At 45.9% G+C, this 17,578-nt stretch overlaps 1 protein-coding gene across 4 annotated transcripts in view; it reads left to right on the top strand.

Moving 5' to 3' along the window:
- LOC133456913 (DENN domain-containing protein 2D-like) overlaps positions 1–17,578 on the top strand; it is a 37,964-nt gene that overhangs the window by 12,717 nt on the left and 7,669 nt on the right. The window contains exons 1-7 of one of the 4 annotated variants that reach the window (XM_061735617.1): positions 2,598–2,925; positions 9,073–9,117; positions 9,435–9,527; positions 14,105–14,268; positions 16,834–16,946; positions 17,022–17,091; positions 17,177–17,254. In XM_061735617.1, the coding sequence (XP_061591601.1) occupies positions 2,862–2,925; positions 9,073–9,117; positions 9,435–9,527; positions 14,105–14,268; positions 16,834–16,946; positions 17,022–17,091; positions 17,177–17,254 (627 nt within the window). In that variant the 5' untranslated portion in view covers positions 2,598–2,861. Of the gene's footprint in view, positions 1–2,597; positions 2,926–9,072; positions 9,118–9,434; positions 9,528–14,104; positions 14,269–16,833; positions 16,947–17,021; positions 17,092–17,176; positions 17,255–17,578 lie in introns of those variants that run through there. The other 3 variants (XM_061735615.1, XM_061735618.1, XM_061735616.1) reach the window with 3 other exon arrangements.

The raw sequence follows: 17,578 nt of genomic DNA on the forward strand, positions 1-17,578 counted from the left end.
TATCATTGGTACTCTTCTCAGCGAGCAGCCGGTCCTGCCGCGGGCCCTTCCCACATCCTAAAGGACTCTCAGGCAGCCCAGTCCTTGCACAGCAACCCGTCCTGGCTGCAGTCAGAGCAGGAGACGTGTACCGGACCGGTCCACGTCCAGACTGCAAAGCCACTGCTGGCTGATCCTACACTGGCTCAACACCATTGAATCATAATTATGAATTATTAACGTATAATTTGAATTGATGTGATTGTTATAATAGTTATACATGGGATTGTCCTGGTCTATGGTCGGGACAAAGGAATAGGATTAAAAATCACATCGTGATTTGTGGTTCTAAACATATATTGGGTGTTTTTGTACTCCTTTTTTTTATCTCTCGCACAACTTTATTCCTCCCTCCTACAGTATCCAAGAAAGTGACTTACAAATTGCATGAAACCCAGGTCCCATGTAGTTGAAATAAAATTAGGATCTTATGTCAATCAAAGTTGACCATTCTAGCTTGGCTGATTTAGCTTATGCTAACCTAAGATGCAAGTTACTTTACATAAATTCTAATAAAATCGTTCAAAATATCATCATTTCAATTGCCACTACTGAAATGACATCTGAAATTAGTTCAGAGCTGAAAGGTTGGAGCCGTCATAGTCGGGCAAGTCTTGACCAGTGTTGTGCAAGTTCATACTTCTCATGAACTAGTTCAAAGTTCAGTTCACATAGTTTAAAAATGAACAGTTCACGTTCATAGTTCACCATTTTCATTTTGAACTAGTTCAAATTCAGTTCATTTCAATATTTTTAGGTGAGAAGTACGAATGAAACGCCACCCTATCCTAAAACTGTTCACCGTATACCAGTGGTCTCCAACCCTGGTCCTCAGGACCCTGTCCTGCATGTTTTAGATGTTTCCCTGCTTCAGAACCCTGATAAAAATGACTGTCATTAACAGACTTGTGCAGACCTGGATGAAAAGCTGATGACGACTATTAGAATCAGGTGTGATGATAAAAGGAAACTAAACTAAAACGTGCAGGACAGGGGTCCTGAGGACCAGGGCTGAAGACCTTGCTGTCTACAATCATGTATTGTCCTAGTGGCTTCTCAACTTTACTCAGAGGCTATAAATCTTCAACAATGTAGTCCATTATCAGTTTGTTCCCTGTTGCTGGGAAATCAACCCCCTGAAGGCTGCAGGCGGTGTGACTGGGGCTGTTTGGGACTGTTGGGTCTTCTTGGTCTTTCCTGATTACTTTTTTTGATTGTCAAGGACTCGCAGATATTTTCTCACACTGGACAGATGCTTTAACTCCACATGACGTTTCAAATTTGAAGTTGACGAGGCAGACGGTCAGACTTGTTTTCTCAGCGCAAGTGGACATAATTTGCACAGAAAGGTTAGATTTTTACCGTCGGACTCTTTGGGAGGCGATGTGTAAAATTCCTGCAGATAATGATAAGCGGATCATCATCTTACGGCTCGCTTATGCTCCGTCTGCAACGCCTCTCTCTTCACAGGTCATGTAAAGACTGCACTGGGCTCAGGTCACCGTTGCCATGGAGCTGGTGTCCGTTGCTATGCTAGTGTGCACTGCATTGTGGGTAATGTAGTGTGAAGTCGTCGTCTCGTCGAGTATTTTAAATGTGGGCGCCGCCCGCTGGTGAAATGAGAAGGAGGATTATTCCGTAATAATTGGACCTAAACAGTGAAGCTGAAACTCACATAGTCTGAACAGCTCAAATTCCAGTTCGTGATCTGCAGAATGAACAAGTTCAAGTTCGAGTTCTTTACTTTAAAATATGTTGCGTTCAGTTCAACGTTCTCACAGAAATGAACGTGTTCAATGAACGCGTTCATGCACAACACTGCACTTGACATTATCCATGGCGACACTTGGGATGCTTTTGTCGCGCATGTGTCAGTGTTATCACTTTTGGAGACAGCCCTCAGTGGTCTGATGAGGAATTGCAATTTTTCCAACTTCCTTTTATTTTTCTCAACTCAGAAGTTGGAATGTTGGCACTTGGTTTTACTTTGGGGTCACTCCTAAAGGGGCGGCACGGTTGCTTAGTGGTTGGCACTGTTGCCTCACACTGAGAAGGTTCCTGGTTTGACTCCTGGGCCCGGCAGGGGTCTTCGGAGTTTGCATGTTCTCTCTGTGCTTGCATGGGTTTCCTCTGGGTATTCCAGCTTCCTCCCACAGTCCAAAAACATGCGTAGTAGGTTAATTGATGATTATACATTGCCCGTAGGTGTGAGTGTGAGTATACCTGGTTATTTGTATACATATGTGGCCCTGCGATACACTGGCGACCGGTCCAGGGTGTATCCCTGCCTCTCACCTGTAATTAGCTGGGATAGGCTCCAGCAGACCCCCATGACCCTGCAAAGGATACAGAGTATACGGGTATAGAAAAATGGTTGGATGGATTGTCACCCCTAAAGGTTTTATATGGGTGTTTTACACAGCTGCTATCTTCAACTTCAACACTAGATGGCTGTAACTACAACTGTAAATAAGTTGTACAGAGGTCCCAGTTGTTCTGTGGTGAGTGTATAAAGGCATTCCTCCCCACCTGCCACTGTTTATTGTTATTTATTGATGGGTAAAGGTGTAACCGGGCTGGACGTTTTGGTTTTCACAAGAAGATAAACGTTTTCTTGGCCAGGCGGACAACTGCCGCTGAAGTGTTGGTATTTCGGGAGGAGCCTGAACGCAGCACAGCCTCTCTCCCCGCCGACACGCTGCCGTCCGTCGGCAGACGCGAGAGAGCCGCGGTGTGATGGAGCTGCCGGAGCTGCTGGAGCTGCCTGGGCCCCGCGGGGCTGCCGGCGGCCGCTGACGGACCAGCCGGGGAGCTCCGCAGCCATGAGCGGCGCGGTGACGAGGAGAGGGAAACGGGCGCAGCTGACCAGTCTGTGGAAACGATGGAGTGAGTGTCGGACCGGGGGTGAACAACCCAGACTTACTCAACAACTCACCTGTTGACGGCGGGCCGTCCTGGTGCCGTGAACTCACCACGGAGTTAATGAGCAGGGACGAGGTGTCTGGTGTCTGGTAGACTCTCCTGGGCCAGGTACAGGTTCAGGTTGGTGTAGTTGGTTCCTGGGCCAGGTACCAGGTTCAGGTTGGTGTAGTTAGTTGTAGGGCTGCAGATATCGAATATTTAGTAATCGAGTATTCTACTGAAAATTCCATCGATTAATCAAATAAAACATATTTTTGTTTAGTTAAAACAATTATAAATATACATAAAATGTTAGATGTTAATTGACATTATTAAGACTAAATTATATAATAAAGTAGGTTCATGGCTGTGCATTTAAAAACCCTGAACTTACATCAGTTGACCAAATTCACTGCCTTCACTCAAAAAACTAAGGATCTTACCAAGAAATGTTCTTATTTCTAACCTAAAAATGCCATTACACCTGATAACACACATCACTTAAAAGGTTAGGTGTTTTTCCCACGTGTTTCAATTGAACTTTCATGGTTGGTCCAGGTCCAGGTTGGTTGGTGTAGTTCCTGTACCAGGTCCAGGTTGGTTGGTGTAGTTAGTTCCTGTACCAGGTCCAGGTTGGTTGGTGTAGTTAGTTCCTGTACCAGGTACCAGGTCCAGGTTGGTTGGTGTAGTTAGTTCCTGTACCAGGTCCAGGTTGGTTGGTGTAGTTAGTTCCTGTACCAGGTTCAGGTTGGTTGGTGTAGTTAGTTCCTGTACCAGGTACCAGGTCCAGGTTGGTTGGTGTAGTTAGTTCCTGTACCAGGTACCAGGTCCAGGTTGGTGTAGTTAGTTCCTGAGCGCAGCTTCAGTCGCAGGGCGCCCTCCACGTCCGTGGACACATGCACATGCACACTGTGCAAATATTTTATCAAGGGTTTAACCATATCCGTGTTTGATCTTTCAGCCTCTTCTTACAATCCGGTCTCACTTAATATTAACTTTAGCTTGTAACGCTTGTAATGTACGCCTGTTCTGTTTGTATGTTGTCGTGTGGAAATATTATCTTGAGACACGTTGATTCGTGTGTGTGTGTCTGTGTGTATGTGTGTCTCCACTGATTTAGTTTTTCACGGATTTTGTAATTTATAATCTCTTTAGCTGCATTTTTTTAAGGGTTTTTGTGACATTACAAATAAAACCTGAAAAGCTGAGACAGTGAAGGTGAAACTTAAATAAAAAAACAGTAAATTAATCTGTTTGTGGCTAAACATGTGGATATAATGATGAATGGCCAGATTTGAGGACAAAGTTACAGGTTCTGGTAACAAACGAGAGTCGGTGAAGCACAACTGTGTGCTGAGACGGTTGACAGCGTGTTGTTGTAACACGCAGGAGTCTAAGGCCCTAAAGCTGTTGCTCAGGACTGTGATTTACACCCACATCCATCAGGGCTGACAGGAGCTGCACAAGTCTTTGGCAGCGAGGGCTTGTTAGAAGAAGACAGAAATAATCCAACCCAACACAATAGATGAGTCGTTTTTATTTGTCTTGCTGCTCTGAGTTGAATACAAAGTTGTGCAACTGGGTGGAAAGTACTGTCATTGATATTGACACAGTGCAATCACCAAGTACTGCCAGAAATGGCGTTGTGCAGATTCTGTTTACAATAAAAAGGCAGTTAGTTATGCTGAAAGAGCCCCTTGGGCTGCATACGGGAGGATTTCTTGTTCTTCCTTGTTCAGCAGAAACTTCTCCAGAGCGCATTTTATCTTCCTGCGGTTGCAGCGATCTTGAACTTAAACCTTCTGTATCTTACTGCATGTCAAATGTGATATGACAGCCGCAAGCCAGCGTGAAGGCCTTCTGTGGTGCCAAGTTTTATTTTTCAACATTTGAAGTAGGTCAGGCTCGAGATTAGAGCCTTCATTCTGCATCACTCTTCCTCTAACATCGCCTCCTCGTTTTTTCCTTAAGTCGATGACGTGTTTGGTCCTGTCTGTCGTAAACTGCTATTGTTTTGTTGCGTGTTTGTGTTTTGAAAGAGACGTCTCCACTCTGAACAGTTGATGCTTAAAAATGTTTTAATATTTCTGCAGCAAAGAAAAGAGCTTTTATGCGTCGAGTCTCTCCAGCGGCGGCTCATCCGGCTGCTGCAGCATCTTGAGTCGTAGTTTTTCAGCTACTCTGCTGTAGCTCTGCTGCTCTGTTTGGGCTTGTCGTTCTGCACCGTGATCCCAGTTCAGCCAAGCTTCAGCTGTGAGGCACAAACCCTTGCAGTTCTAGTCACAATGAAGCAGCAATAAATCAGCATATTACGCAATAAGATTGGGGGGGCTAACCTGGGGGTCATGCACAATTATAACTTGGGGAAATTCGAGGCTCTGCTTTTAACCCATCGCTAGTTACACTCGGACGGTACCATCGTTCAGGCCCCTGGGGAGCAATTGGGGGGTCATGGGGCCCTGCTCAGGACTCCACAGTGGTCCACCACTAGTAGGGCTCGGCGATATGGACCAAAAGTCATATCTCGATATTTTCTAGCTAAATGGCGATACTCGATATATATATCTCGATATTTTTTCTGTGCCTTAATTGGGGTTTCCCCCAAAGCATTATAGCATAGCATCTCTGTTAGCTTCATTTTTTTCTGAGGCAAACCCTTAAGTTTTAATACAAAGCCTCGTGCCAAATGTCACACAGGTACCTTTGTTAACAGAGGTCTGCACAATATCAAAATGTATAAAACAAATGAAATCAAAATAAACTGCCTGCATATATAGAATAAAAATGCTTCTTGAATAAAATAAAACAAATATCCCTTTCCTGCATAACAATTAAATTAAAATACACTGTGCAATTAATACAATGTAGACAGTAACAGGCAGACTTTTCCACTGAGGTTGACAGTTGTGCAAATAACAAAACATTTGTGCAAATCTCAAATAAAACATTCAAGTCAATTTGTCACAAAATAAGCTATATCAAAATCATAAAAAAAAATTTTTTTTTTTTTTTTTTTTAAATCGATATAAACGATATTGTCTCGTACCATATCGTGTTTGAAAATATATCGATATATATTAAAATCTCGATATATCGCCCAGCCCTAACCACTAGGCTGCCACTCCCCGTGCCAACCCAGGGACAAGGGACGTGGTGCTGATGGACAGTCCAGTGATCTCAGAGCACTTCTTGACAATGTTCTAAAGGCTGTGATTGAGGGGAACCGGCTGGTGACGAAGATTTCCTGACTCCAAAGGAATTGTGCTTCCTGAGGAGGAGCTGTCCACACTTCTTTATGATGGAGGGGGGTCTCAGGTGGTCAAAGATGGCGCACGGGTACTTGTACTCCTCAACAAGCTCCACCGCCCCTGTTGTTGATGTTCAGTTCCAGACGTGAGCTGTCCCACCAGTCCACCAGTCCTGTCCGAGCGTCCTGACGCCAGAGACGGGAGAACCATATCATTGACTCCCATCACCAGGTGGCGGTTGGTCCGCGTGGGTCTGCGGCTGCGTATCCAAGCCAAATCGTCACCCACCCGCCGCCCTGCTTGACAGTTTGTGCTGGCAGGCTGTGGTTGGGTCACGCTGCTGATACATCAAACGACCCACTTTGGTTTGGTCTCTGTGGAGGAAGCTGCATCACAAGTCTTGCAGTTTGTCAACATGAAACTTTCCAAAGCTGAGCTGTGCAGCCGCGATGCTTCGTGGAGGGGGGGGGGCTTTCTGCCAGTAACATTTACAGATGTCTTTTTCTACTTCTAACGCCACTGACTTTTGACATGGAGCTATTTGTTTTTTGGTTGTTTTTTTTTAGCAATTTGTGGCAATTTCTTACAACTTAACATCTGATAAGTAGACTTTAGCAGGTCTGGGTGGAGCTGCTTTGCTTTCTGTGTTTCTATCAGCAAGTAAATTCACAGGAAAGCATGTAATAAACAACGCAACACCACATTAGTAAAGGTGAAACTGACCTTAACTTGTACCCGCCTCTCCTCAGGTGATCATGCAGGTGACAGCCTGTTTCCATGGCAGCACTCGTCTGCATCGAGGAAACTGTCAGCCTCTTTCTGTTGCAGTTTTATTGAAAGTTGTGTTTTCCGGGTGAAATGAATGCATCATTGTGGCAGGGTGGAGGAGCTGCAGCCACTCAGGCTGATTAGGGCACAGGTGGGCCCAATCAGCCTCTCCACTCTGCCAGCCTTCATAAGGCATAGCTGCACAGCAGAAAGGGGCTGTGAAGCTGCTGTGAAGGTGCTTCTGCACTGTGTGTGGTGTTTGTGGGTAAATAAAGAGGGTTTGCATTAAACTCTGTGTCTCTCCATCCTGTCGGTCGGGCCCCGTGGCACTCACCGTGCTACACTGGCGCCCAACGTGGGGCCCGATGGGAGGAGAGGCATGGAGCGGGCCCTGGACGCGCTCGCCCAGGCCATTGCGGACCTGGCCGCCCTGCGCCGGGACCAGGGCGGGCATCAGCTCGCTGTGTTGGCGGTGCTGATGCCCGCGGACCGACCCACCCCTGCGCCACGCCGGAGGTTCGCTGCAGCAGCGCGGGAGGAGCTGGCGGCGCCGCAGCTGAGAGGCCGTGAGGCAGAAGCTGCGGGCCGCCAGGCGACGGCTCCCGAGGCGGCGTGGCCAACGGAGCGACCCATCCCTGCACCCCGTCGGAGGTTCGCCGCGGCAGCGCTGGCGGTGCTGCAGCTTAGAGGCCGCGAGGCAGAAGCTGCGGGCCGCCAGGCGACGGCTCCTGGGACGGAGTCGGCGACGGAGACGGAGGGGGAGACAGAGGCGGAGTTGGCTGGGGAGGCGGCTGTGGAGGCGCAGCCGCCAGCGGCGGCGGGTCCTGCAGAGACGGGGCCGGACCAGCGGCCAGAGCAGTGTGTCAAGGAGGAGGAGGCGGTCCTGGACGCACCAGCTCCAGAACGGGGCTGCGCCGTGAAGGAAGCGGTCCCGGAGGTGCACCGGCAGCTGGCGCGGGGCCGCGTCACGGAGGAGGAGGTGGTCCTGGACGCACCGTGTGGCCCGAGGCCACCATGGGCCCGGCCCCGAGAGCAGCTTCCACGGCGGGCGGGCCGACGCCGGGGACGACCCCCCCGACCAGGAAGGCCCGGGGGTTCGGGGCTTCCTCTCCCGCTCCGAGAGGGCGGGGGGGGAGTAGGCTCGGCCGGACAGACCCCGGCGCGAGTTTGGCGTTGGGGGTGTGTGGCAGGGTGGAGGAGCTGCAGCCACTCAGGCTGATTAGGGCACAGGTGGGCCCAATCAGCCTCTCCACTCTGCCAGCCTTCATAAGGCATAGCTGCACAGCAGAAAGGGGCTGTGAAGCTGCTGTGAAGGTGCTTCTGCACTGTGTGTGGTGTTTGTGGGTAAATAAAGAGGGTTTGCATTAAACTCTGTGTCTCTCCATCCTGTCGGTCGGGCCCCGTGGCACTCACCGTGCTACAATCATTATGAAACTTCTCCCCTCTGAGAGGTAAACGGATGATTCAGCTAACTGTTAGCTCTGTAATATACACATAGGATTAATCATAAAGAGCTGTTTTGGCAGGGCTCTGTCGCTAGGCAACAGGTGGCTGTTGTTGATAGTTGCATAACATCACTCCTAATCTATAATGACAGTCAGTCTTCTTGTTTAACATCCAGGTAGTTGAACTGGAGCCCTGCAGATATGCAAATCTGTTCACGTAAAGTCCCGCTGTTGCCGTTGGTTACATGTTGGTTGTATTATTTAACACGGTGGGTGCTTCAGGAAGTGGGGTTATTGACCTCAGCGCCACTTTATTAAAACACGTTTTTGTTTTATTTGAGGAGGTTCATTCATGAAGTTACACCAGCTACATGAGCACCCCACCCCCCCGAACCCTGCTGCATGTTGTTTATTTTGCTTTGTCTGTCTGTAGTTTCTTTATTTCATTTTGCTTCTATTGGTGTTGGGTAAAAAGGTATTTAAATGTTAATGCTCATTCAAATGTCCCATTTTTAAAGATCAATGAGTCAAATCATTCATTTACAGGCTCACAGTCTAGAAAAAGGCTCCACTTTTAATTTTTTTAATTTTATTTTTATTTCCACTTTATGGGCAACAGTATAGTTACTAAAAGTAGTGTGTAAATGGTTCTTCAATCTTTTTGTGTCCAGGTGCACAGCCTAAAGAGAGCAACTCTGACGTCTCCGGGAAACGAAGTGAGTACAAAATGATTTCTGTCGTCTTGTTATTTAAGGTTTTAAAGTCAGCTGACGAACAGTCGGCCCTCAAGGGACCCACGGTAACACCTGTGCATTGTGCTGTCTGGTGTTCACAGCCCGGTGTGGGTTTCACCTACGTGCTTTTGATTCATACATTTGTGAGCCTTTCTTCTTCTTAACTCAAATCCGAGCGGATGTCTCATCAGCTAGTACGCTGTACACACTTTCAGCAGAGGAAGTGTGTGTGGGGTTGGGGGGTAACAGTGCCGTGTGGTTTCAGTGCTCAGGTGCCACTGCTTTCATTTCTGCAACAGATGCTGTGGCATCAGGTGAAAGTGATGGGCAGCAAGGAGCCTTCAAAAGGTTCAGCGCCATGTTGCCGTCCATTCGCAGACGGAAAAGAGACAGTGAGTACTTCGTCTTGAAAGAGATTCTGAAACCGGCAAAGCTGCATGCTCAATAACGGCTTATATAATCACAGACGCCGACTGCTGAGCCCTTGATTTGATTTCAGCTCTGGACCACTGGTGCACCACTTGTTTTTGATTTGATTCATTTCCTTACGGTACTTATAACTTCACAGGAAATAGGAGTCTCATTACTTTACTGTGCATCAAAGTCAGGTTTTTAGATGTGAGGAACGTGGCCCTTCTGAGATTGGATTGGGGGGGGGGTTGTACCGACTCTGTTTGACAGGAAGTTGGTAAGTTGCACTTGATTGTCAGCAGTTGGAGCTGCAGCAGTAGCTCAGACCTCCACACAGATACTCTTTAAATGAGTTAGGACTCTTTAGTTTTTCTTTACAGTTGCAAAACATACATAAAAATGTACAGTGATAAATGTAACGAAAATGGCCTCAAATAGAGGAAAAGACTTTTGATCACCTTGTGGTTTGTAGTTTCAAGTCCAAATGTGCAAGTAAGCTTGCAAAATTTAACGGACTGTTGCGACTGGATGATTGGCAGGAAGCATGACACGGATTTTATTTAGTTTTCAACATGTTTTACAAAGCCAGACATAAAATGTAGGACAAACTATGCTCTCTGTAAGCCACGTAAACTCATGCTCCGTCCCATCATTACACTCCTGTCTGGGGTAAATTTGGTTGGAGGTGCAGTGTCCTGTGCAGCTCTCAGGATCTGCACCTCACCTGCAGATGATAAGTCCAGAATGTTACTTAACGGCACCAAATCAACGCTTGCCAAACCCAACAGTTTTACCCTTTTGTATTGACTACCCCCTCCATTTGTCCCTCGCTCCATGTGAAGAGTCGGGGTGTCATCCTCGATAGCACACTCTCTTTCGTGTCACATATGAACAACACAACACAGTCCGCTTCCATCTTCACTACATCAATCGCCTGCGTCCGTCTTCCCCTCCCGATACTGCTGCCGTGCTGGTTTACAGTCTCGTCACCTCGCAACACCGTACAGATCTTGAGTGTCAGGAAAGCGCCTATAAATTCGGGGTGGGTATTGCCAAGGACCTCACGATACGATGCACATCACAATACTTGAGTCACGATACGATATTGCAATATCCAAATTTTGTGATATATTCCAATATTATACATAGTTCGCTGAAAACTGTAAAATGCATTATGCTTGCACGTACATCAGATGTTTGTCATGGGACAAAACAATGTGATTCAAATTATTCATGCCGTTTTATTGCCACTATACAATAAATATAAAGTTACAACATATTTGCATATGTTTTTCATATTATTTACATAATATGAAATTAACATTAACAATATTATTTAAGACCATGTATACAATATAGTCGAACTGGTTTTACAACCTGTCTGAAACTAATAATTAATAAGAAATCGATATTGACATTTTGAATATCTATCAAATCGGCCGGCAAAGTAACGCAATATATTGCCATATCGATATTTTTGCCCACCCCTACTATAAATAAAATGTATTGTTGTTGTTGTTATTATTAGCGCATGTCCGGATGGTAGGTCTGAATGATGAGTTGCTAATGAATGAGCTACAGAGACAGATCTATAGATTACCATGACAACGGTGGCATCAAAGAATCCAAATGATGGAGCAGGTGGGCTGACTGGAATGTCAGAACAACTGTACACAAGCGAAACAACTCCCTTCTTAACGTCTTCCAGGGTACTTTGGTGATTATGATGCTTCGATAGATGGGACCCAGCCCTGTTACAGTAACACATCCTGTTGGGTAACTTCAGATAATTTCGGAGCCGTGATGAGGACAGATGGTAAATTAGGAAGTCACTGGTCATCGGTGTATTTTGAGTCAAAATATATCAAAACGTGTGTAAATAAGGTAGACCTGCTTTGGATATTTAACGACTGAGTTAACGTTGAGCTGGCTTCAGAAATGGTTTATTTATTATTTTATTTTATTATAAAAATGAGAGTCCTTTTCTGTTGGGTGACATCTGGGAACCTGTAATAATTCTCAGACAGAAGACGCTGTAATCTGCTGTAGATTTAGAGACGGTGTTCATGGGCAGTGTTTGATTTGAAGCTCTGTTTACTCATAGTTTCAGTGTTAACCTTGAAGGTGCCTTGCACGATGCTGCAACAGGGTGCTGCAGTACTGCCTTCTGTGCGTACTACTACGTGCTCTTTGTATGTGTACGTGTGTGTGTGAGGCTCAGACCAGTCACACGGTTGCACGGACCCACAGCCTGCAGCTCTGACACGGTGCACGGTGGGAAGATGAGCCTGAGAAGTAACCAGATAGTTATGTCTGTTTTTAGCACTCAATCAAACCTGCTGGGAGGTTTCATCCCAACGACTGTTCCGAAAGAAATGTGCATCTTATTAAGGCCTAGTATCATATGCAATTAATGCTCTGAGATTAATGAAAGCAGGACATCTCTGAAGGATTTTTGTTTCGTTCTGGCCGTGGCCTGTCAGGTACCACCATCAGGTAGCGCCAGACAGGGTCCGGCAGTACCGAGGGCCATGAAGAGGTGTAGTTTAAGGAATAAAGCAGAAAGAGTCATTTAATTGTGGGAAAACATACTGGTAATCCTGCTTTACTAATGACTTATTTGTGTTTGAATGTTAATACCAGAATAAATGTTTTTAGTTTGTTTTTTTTGTCACCCTGCATTGTCATGAGGGGACAGTTGAACCATGTTCAGTGGACAACATTCGATGTCATCCCTTCAAGCTCATCCCTCAATGGTCGTTAGCAGCTGTTGCTGCAGCTCCTTTATTGATCACGTTAACTATTAACTGACGTGTTTGTTCAGTTTTATAACGAGAGGTGTTGACATTGAGTCTCATTCTGGGTAACCAGCTGGTTCTGGTTTCCTGTCTGCATGAAGATTAAACAAACAAGACAGATCTTGAGCTTTAGCAGACTTGGAAGGTGGAGTTTTGAACTTTATCACTTTTTATGAGCGAGTGAATAAGGAACTGAAGGTGAACATTCACATTGAGAATATAAATGAGGGGGCACGGTGGCGCAGCTGGTAGTGCAGCCGTCTCACAGCAAGAAGGTCCTGGTTTCAATTCCTGCCAGGGACGCTGTAAGTTCCCCCATGACTTCAGTTCCCACACCCTGGGTGGGGTTGGTGAAAGGGCCTTTCTGTGTGGAGTTTGCATGTTCTCCCCGTGTTCCCTTGGGTAGCTAATGGGAGCTACCCTCACAAAAACACGCAACAGTCCTGGGTTACACATGCCCCCTCTGGCCAGCCGGGGCACAAGATGGGGTGGAGAGGATCTGGCCCGAATAAGAAGCGGCCTGCTCACTCCTCAGGTTAAGAAGGAGACTTGAGCTCCCGGGGTTGGTAGAGGATGGCAATGTCCAGGACTGTCACTTAGGTAGGAGCACTGCGTGATAAAATGGGGGAAAAATTGGGATAAAATTATTTTGAATAAAAAAAATAAAAAAATTAAAAAAAAAAAATATATATATATATATATATATATATATATATATATATATATATATATATATATATATAATTATTTTTTTTTAGAAAGTGAGGATGTTCAGTCTTTTCTCTGTCTTTGTATATTAAACTAAAGAGACAGTTTTTAGTCGTTTGTCCACAGCGGTGACGGTGGCGTGTTTCTAAGCCATCGCAGGCCGACTGCTGACCCGTGTCCACGTACCATTGACTGCGTTTGCATGCAGTCAATAACCCTTTTAAAACCCGAATATTGGCAATAACCCGAAATTGCACGGCCATGTAAACACCAATAACCCCTTTGAATAACCAGAATTTGCTCATATTCCAGTTTTTAAAAACCCGAATATGACCCCTAGGTTACTCCTTTTAAAGGAGCATGAGGCCGGATTGAGGCAGAATTTATGAAAATAATTCGTATACGTTTTAAGTTTTCTACTAATGTCAGATGAAGCGTTCTAAACCCAAAAGAATGCGCCCTCTAGTGTATCTCTCCGTTGCCTTGAACAGGCTGTGTGCTGCAAAATGTGCTGCAATTCGGTCCCGAATTTCCCTCAAGCTCCTTTTAAAACCCGAATATTCGGTTATGTAGACGCCTAACGGAATATCCCGATCAAACGGAACAGGAATTTGTTTTCTGCGCATGCTCTGTTCGCAAGGAATCTTGGTCTTTTGAGTCCAGGAAGTTCTTATGAACATGGAGAAACGCAAGACCAGTTCACTTTTGGAGTGAGGAGGAAACTAATCATTTTATAAATGTAATGAAAGATATGAACATTTTGGCATTTGTAGACAGTAGAAAGTACCGGGATAGCGAGATTTACAAGAAGGTGAGCGAAAAGTTGCACGAAGCAGCATTTGTTTTGAATTTGGAATCAGGAAGAAGAAGCGGAAATGACGGGAATTGCGTCATGACGTTCTCCGCGCGTCGCTGGTTTGATCGAGATATCCCGAATGATTAATTACCATGTAAACGGAATATTCAGAATGTTTCAGTAACCGGAATATTAGCAATAACCCGAATTTTGACTGCATGTAAACGTAGTCATTAATGTTTGCATCTCTTTTCAGAAGGCAACGAACCCGAGCCCCCGGAGCCAGTGGCACTGGACGCATCCAGGCAGTACCGCTACGCCAGTGGGCAGTACTTTTTTGAGTATCTGGTTGTGGTCAGCCTTAAGAAGAGCAAAGACGGCAGCCGCTACGAACCTCAGATCACCTACCAGTTTCCTAAGGTCAGTCTCATGGACCCCCGCATGTGTGAGTAGCCGTGACCTATGAGCCTTTCGTCTGGGTCCACAGCAGTGGACGGTACTGATGAAGTAAAAAACAGAATCTCTCCTCAGTAGCAGCCCGTTTGGTTGGACTGAGTTTGGCAGCGTTTTCATGGACTTTCTTTCTATTGTGGGTCTCATGTTTGACTTGCTGTGAAAAACAGACATTTTAGGTGAGTTAATGGTGATTAACTCACCATCGCTGCAGCTAACGACTATTCTGATGGTCGTCTTCAGCTATTGAAACAGACGACTAATCAGATTATAAAGCTTATAATTATTAAATGACTCTTATTTAAACTCCCATCTTTTACATTTCGCATGAAGTTGTTTAAATGATGTGGTAATTGAAGAGTAAAGAGCAAGGAAGATGGACGCTTCATGCAAAAATACATCTTTTAATGAACTTTGGTGCCATATTGTTTACCTGCCGTTTTGCTCTATGCACATGTGAGGCTCTTAGCAGAGATAGGAATGGATTTCTGAGGTTTATGAGAATATTTTGGGACTTCAGCAGCCGCTGGTGGCGCTGTTGAGAACAACCAAATCCGTGTGTATCAGTTGTATCAGCAAAATAATGTCTGAACTCCCCCCCACTTTGTTGTCTGACAGCTGTGTCAGAGGGGGTCCAGATAAGAGTCGGGGGCTGTTTCAAAGCACGGAGCTTATTTGTGTTGCGAGCAGAAAGCAATTTGATTGGTTGTTTCTGGCATGACAAAGGCAGGTCAGAGGCACCACCTGTCCACTGTTAACACAACGCTGCTGTGTGAGCCGGCGGTGGAGCGTCTCCACCTGAGGTAATCACTCTTTCCCAACCAGGAGCGGGCGGTCCGCCCTGTTTAGACAGTAGGCCGTGGCCTCAGACGTCTGTGGAGCAAACTTTGAAATTCAAGCCTTTAGTTTGCACAACAAATCTATTAATGTTGCTCTACGAGAACAACTAAATTAAAACCCTCAACCACAATGCAGAGCCAGAGACGCGGATCATTTCTCCACCAAATGTTACCGAATCATGTCTTGATTTGTCATATTGTGCAATAATGGTTTTTAGCAAAGTCAAACAAAGTATTTACTGCAAATTCACTTTTCTGGGCTTGGATCCCAGTTGTTTTGATGAGTGGTGGCAGAATACAATAAAACAATAAATTTTTTGTTTGGGTTTATCTACCGTGATGTCTGGTGTATCCTGCTTGAGTCCCACCAACCGTTCAGGTAACTGTAGGAAGACGCTTGCGTTACAGATGTGGGCTCGTAGACTGTAAATACGCGTGTGACACGTGTATCTGTGGTCGTCTGTGCTCGTACTTCAGAAGTCCTGCGGGAGACGTAAACACTGGGCGCAAAGCTCTAGTTCTCCGCTTTCTGCTCTTCTTTTCCTGCCAGACGTTCTCTTCAGGGGTCGCCATGGCAACTCCTCCATTAAACCCTTTCCCCCGCATCCTCTTCTCTTGACAGGATTGTGTGTGTGTGTGTGTGTGTGTGTGTGTGTGTGTGTGTGTGTGTGTGTGTGTGTGTGTGTGTGTGTGTGTGTGTGTGTGTGTGTGTGTGTGTGTGTGTGTGTGTGTGTGTGTGTGTGTGTGTGTGTGTGTGTGTGTGTGTGTGTGTGTGTGTGTGTGTGTGTGTGTGTGTGTGTCAGTCACACTCAGTAAAACATTTTCAGTGTTTTCTTGTAAGTTAGCATTAACCTTTAAACAAGCTTTATCGAGTTATTGCACAATTCATAATCTAAATGAATCCGAATGATTAATTCAGTTTTTCGATGGACGGATCAACTGTAAAAACCGTTGTTAGTTGCAGCCTTAATTTGAAGGAACGTTTGCTTCTTTGCTCTTGTGGTCTCCCGTTCTTCCTGCTAGCAAAGATTTGTTGTCCCACGGTAGCAAAACCACCGCTGATGTCACGGCAGAGACGGCTAACCGACTCAAGAAGCTAGTGGCAGAAAAGAATAGGACCAGGACCGAGCCTGGGGCCGAAGCCGGTCTCAGACTGTGTCCTGAAAGCCACTTCACAACATTAGATGTGTGTTAACCATGCAGGTCAAACCATCCACGATCATCGGTTCTGGCCCGAATGCTGTGACAGTTGTGACGATGTCATATTTCCTGTATTGACATCACAGCAGTGATGAAAGTTTAACTGCCTGAAGTCCGATAGCTACAGATGACACACCTTAATATTATTTGCTTTAAACTTTGGAGGGGAAACAAAATCAGCCAAGAAACCCAGATAACCCCAGTTTGTGCAAACGTGTAAGTTGTAACTGTAATATGATGTTTTTGCTCAGACTGAAAGCACATCACCTGGACTTCAGTCGTAACTAAACGCTGGTTTCTCCGTGCTTTTTATCGTTAAGTGAACCTGAAGTGGGCCGAACCCTTCAGTAGACCGACGCTCATTAAACGGAGGTGATGCCAGCTACTCGGAGCGGCGGCAGAAGCATCTTCTCAGGATTAGCAACTTCTTCCACCCCAGAAAGGTCTGTGCCAGAGTAAATAAACAGGTGTGTGTGTGTGTGTTTACATTCAGAGGGACGGGATGGCCAGGTTTCAGAAGGAGGAGGAGGAGAAGACCCTTAAAGCGATCACCCTTTTCTGTTTCCCAGAGGGCATCAGCTGGGCTCCGTTGACAGAATACCCAAGGTACCAGCAATCCCGTCACCTGGTGATCTGTGATCAGTGTGAGCAGTTCTTTATCATTATTCTGTTTGCTTCCAGTGAGACGTTCTCGTTCGTTCTGACTGAGATCGACGGCAGCAGAAGGAACGGATACTGCAGGAGGCTGCTGGTCAGTGTGGCAGAAACGCTGAATCCTTAAAGCTTATTTCCGTACGCTCAGTAAAAACCTTCCCCTTTTACTTTCTGCTCCTTAGCCAGGAGGGAAAGGAGCGTGCCCGCCAGAGGCCTACTGCATCATCAGCACCCTGGCGTGTTTCGGCCTCTTCTCCAAGGTGAGATTTCACGACTGTCTTTTCTTAACATGCTTTAACTTTAATTTTGACATCAGATACCATTTTTGTCTCATCTAGTCTGCTGTGGCCTCGCACCCTGCAGACAGCTATTTACTGAAGTTGTGTCTGATAAGCGGATGTTTGGACAGTCCTGCTCGTTTTCTGATTTCACTCTCTGAAACTTTTCAAATGAGCGCACACAAGTCGTCACACGGTAGTCAACAGTTCATCCACGTTGTCTGAAGACGAGCCCGGATGTTATTCAGAGTTCTTGATTATAACGTTTAAGTGTGTTTGTGAACAGCTTCTGTACATGCTAACTCT

This window comes from Cololabis saira, chromosome 12 (assembly GCF_033807715.1).
Source record: "Cololabis saira isolate AMF1-May2022 chromosome 12, fColSai1.1, whole genome shotgun sequence".
In the NCBI taxonomy this organism is placed as follows: Eukaryota; Metazoa; Chordata; class Actinopteri; order Beloniformes; family Belonidae; genus Cololabis; species Cololabis saira.